This window comes from Austrofundulus limnaeus, unplaced genomic scaffold (assembly GCF_001266775.1).
Source record: "Austrofundulus limnaeus strain Quisiro unplaced genomic scaffold, Austrofundulus_limnaeus-1.0 Scaffold210, whole genome shotgun sequence".
NCBI lineage: Eukaryota > Metazoa > Chordata > Actinopteri > Cyprinodontiformes > Rivulidae > Austrofundulus > Austrofundulus limnaeus.
In genome coordinates this window covers 567,073-571,128 of record NW_013952612.1, presented here as the reverse complement: position 1 = coordinate 571,128, position 4,056 = coordinate 567,073, and the positions used below count along the sequence as shown (strand labels likewise).

Sequence of the window (4,056 nt, the reverse complement as noted above, 5' to 3'; positions counted from 1 at the left end):
AGAAGCAGTCCATTTATTGCGGAGCCTCTAGCTCCGACTCGGAGCGTCTGATCCGGGCGGAGCTTGTCTTAAAGCTCTGGACCTGCGCTACAACCTGGTGGTGGTTGCAAGTTCCTGGGACGTTCCCCTGTGAAGATATAAGCAGTCAAATGTCAACGGGCGAGCTCCGGTGGGTGAAACGGCTGAATTTCAGCACGGGGCTGCTGGTGCTGATGCAGGGGAATAAAAGGAAGAGATCCAGTCAGGTGGAACCGGTCCTGGATGCTGAGCACCGGGTTTTATAGCTGCCTGTCTGCTAAAAAACCCTCGGGCGATATTTCTGCAATAATGCAAAAAAAATCAGAAACCCACCTGATGGATCTGTTCCAGGCAATAAAAGGAACAGATCTGATCAGGTGGAACCGGTACTGAAAGCTCAGCACCGGGTTTTATACCTGCAAGCAGGTGCAGCCCCTCGCGGGCGATATTTCTGCAAAAATGCCTAAAAATGTATAAAAATCACAAACCACAGTGACCTTATGCCCAAAAGGCYAGTTAGAAATACACACATTATTGATGTTATCAATATGTCACTTCTAGTGTGTGGCCCGGCCCTTTGTTTATTTTTCTGTATTTGGCCCTCACTAAAAAAAGTTTGGACACCCCTGTTATAGAAGGACCCTTGTATTTAAAGACTGTCAGTCGACTGATAAGACCAATCAACTTRAGATTAATTCATTAATTGATAACTTGCAGCATACAGGTCCTACAGGTACAACCTGAGAGCCTGGATAATCAGCTGTTAATGAAGTAAATTAATTTTTTCTCCTTGATGACCTTAATAAATACAGGATATCTCCATATTAATTAAATCTTATTATAAAACAGCCTTTCGTTATTAGATCTAACATTTTGATTTCTGTATTTTAACCTCCTTCTTTCCTTTGGTAGCATTAAGCTACAAAAGACAACCGCTAAGGAGCTAAATCCGTTAACTTCATATTAAACACAGCTAGCTACCATCGTTGTTGTTGTGGCGAAGGAACAAAGTCAAACCTGAGCTCATTTTCTCTCCAACTCGACAGTTCCTATTTCTTCAACAGATTCATCCAGGCTGTTTTGATCCGAAGCAGAAGACGAGCACGGCCGCGCGCCCCACGTCACGTGACTGTTGTGAACGCGCCTAAGATGAAAGACTGGACTTTTAATSTCGCTGTCATCATCGCATCAGACGGAACAGAGACACCGCTGAATAAACGGAGCGAGTGTCAGGTTTGTGTTTGTTTCATTCGCTGTAAGGCGTTAACTATCTGTGGCTTTTTATTAACGTATATTATCAAAAACCTGTAAACCATCTTCTTTGTTTTTAGCTTAGCATGCTAATCAAGCGGCCGACTTCATACTGAAATAAGGAGATCAAGAGGCGAGAGCCTGTTTATATATTTCAGTAACGATTAGGTTGGAGACGTTATACCCATATTAATGTTATCAATGGATTTATACATTCAGTAGACAAGTCACGCAGGCTGAAGTGTTCTGTTTGTTGCGGAGGCCGCAGTTGAATCCAGATACGTCATAACGACGCGACAAAGTTCGTCCCAGATGGGAGTAAACACTGAAATGTATTGTCTTTCTCCTAGTTAAGCGTACAATTTCGAGATAGTATGAAAGTATAAGTTGGTTGTAATAAAAAATGTGAATAAAGGCAGAATTGCTGAATTAGAGAAACACTAGACTGGACACTGACAGAGCTAGGTGAGCTGTTTGGCTGCCATKTTTAAAGGACCTTTATGTGTCATTCTGTTCTGTTTAAATGTGCAAGCAGTTCTAATAGTTGTTCAAAAATTTTTAAAAATTACAAGAGTTCCACCAGACTTGAAAATTTAAAATGCTAGTTTCTTTATAGTATTCTCTCCAACATTTATAATACCCACATCAGGTCACTGTTTTGAAACATTTTAGATATTTTTGATGATAAACAGATATTTGTTTGTCTCTTAGTGAATAAAATGATGTTTGTTBACTTGGACCAGTTCTGATCCACAGAACATGAAGCAACAACACAAGTGATGTKTGAGTGAATATAAAGTTGTYTTTCTCCATATTGTCTGTGTTTCAGTGTTCCCCGCAGATGTTCAGCAGACTCTGCTGATTAGAGTCCATGCTCCTGAGGGAGGAAGGCCCAATATGGACCAGCAGGACCCACAGCCCCTCCACATAAAGGAGGAACAGGAGGAACTCTGGACCAGATTGGAGGGAGAGCAGCTCAGTGTGAAGGAGGAGACTGATGCTACAGAGTTCTCATTCACTGCAGTTACTGTGAAGAGTGAGGATGATGAAGAGAAGCCTCTGTTCTCTCAGCTTCATCAGCACCAAATGGACCACAGAGATGTTCCAACCAGCAGCTCAGCTGACCAGATGAAAGTAGAAGCTGATGGAGAGGACTGTGGAGGAGCAGAAACCAGCAGGAACCCAGATCTGAATCCTCATGGAGATGTTTCCAGCTCTTCAGAGACTGAAGTCAGTGAGGATTATGAAGAGGAGGAGGATGGGAACAGTCCTGATTCTCAGCTGGAACCCTTGTCAGACTCAACAGTACAACATTCAAACAATTTGAGTCATAAGAAAAGTGTCAGAGAGAAGAAACCCATGGAGTCACACAGAGGAGTCCAGACACAACCCAAATCATTTAGTTGTGACGAATGTGGTGAAATATTTACCAGAAAAACAAGTTTAAACTCACACAGGATAGTCCACACAGGAGAAAAACCGTTTCAGTGTGAGCTGTGTGGTCAAAGATTTAGCCGCAAGTCTAATTTATATGCACACGTGAGGGTCCACATGGGACAGAAACCATTTGAATGCAAGCTATGTGGTCAGAGATTTACCCGGAAATCTATTTTTAATTCGCACATGAGAGTCCACACAGGTGAGAAACCATTTGAATGTCAGTACTGTGGACAATGTTTTAGCTGGAAGCCTCATTTAAACTCACACATGAGAGTCCACACTGGACAGAAACCGTATGAGTGTGAGTTTTGTGAAAAAAGGTTTAGCCAAAAGGCTAGTTTACACTCGCACATAAGGGTCCACACGGGAGAGAAACCCTTTGAATGTGAGCGTTGTGGACAACGATTTAGCTACAAGACAAGTTTAATCACACACATGAGAGTCCACACTGGACAGAAACCATTTGAGTGCGAGTTTTGTGGACAAAGATTCAGCCAGAAGACTAATTTAAACAACCACAAGATAATTCACACGGGAGAGAAATTATTTGAGTGTGAGGACTGTGGGCAGAAATTTAACCGTAAAACTAATTTGAACAGCCACAAGGTTGTCCACACTGGTGAAAAACTATTTGTGTGTGAGGACTGTGGAGAAAGATTTAGCAGGAAGAACAGTTTAAACAGACACACAAAAGCTCACAGGAAYCAAAACTCTTCTTCGCAGTGACTGAGGTCAAAGTTTTAGACTTCAGTCTGCTCAGAAACACTTTTGAACCCACACAAGAGGGAAACATTAACTGAATATTAAGATGAGTCTTAAAGACAGTTCTGGAAAAGTTATCAGAATTTATTTGATGGTTTATAACAAGTAAGGCAATTTTAGATTTTATATCTTATCAAAAAACTTATGGAAAGTCTGTCTTGTGTAGACCTAAACATATATTAAAATTTTAAAGAAGGCTTTTTATTYGCATCCTTGATTATGAAGTGTTTGAAACATAAAAATGTTTTATTGTTTGTCAATTATAAAATCATTAAAATGTTTTTTAGCAATTTATTTATTTATTTTTACTTTTTTCCCTGCTTATTTGGCATAAATATTATGAAATTCAACTTAGGCTGTTTGGTCTTGGAGGTCAAGTGTGGTTTTAAGSATTAGAAGTTCATAATTTATCGATCTGATTTGATCTGGTGTCTTCTCTTGAAGAGGTTAAAGGATAGCAGAGTGTGGAAAAAGCATCACCCTTGATTTCCTCACATCTTCTACATGTGATAGTAACTATTAGTGTGCATAAGGTTCTCTGACCAAACTATTCACCAGGTTTCAAGACAATAAATTCTTGATATT

At 40.4% G+C, this 4,056-nt stretch overlaps 1 protein-coding gene across 2 annotated transcripts in view; it reads left to right on the top strand.

Moving 5' to 3' along the window:
• The window catches only part of LOC106525047 (gastrula zinc finger protein XlCGF52.1), a 33,283-nt gene extending 29,616 nt beyond the window's left edge, over positions 1-3,667 (top strand). The window contains exons 1-2 of one of the 2 annotated variants that reach the window (XM_014019153.1): positions 1,160-1,251; positions 2,099-3,667. In XM_014019153.1, the coding sequence (XP_013874607.1) occupies positions 2,167-3,435 (1,269 nt within the window). In that variant the 5' untranslated portion in view covers positions 1,160-1,251; positions 2,099-2,166 and the 3' untranslated portion in view covers positions 3,436-3,667. Of the gene's footprint in view, positions 1-1,159; positions 1,252-2,098 lie in introns of those variants that run through there. The other variant, XM_014019152.1, reaches the window with a different exon arrangement.
• Positions 3,668-4,056: the final 389 nt, after the last annotated feature.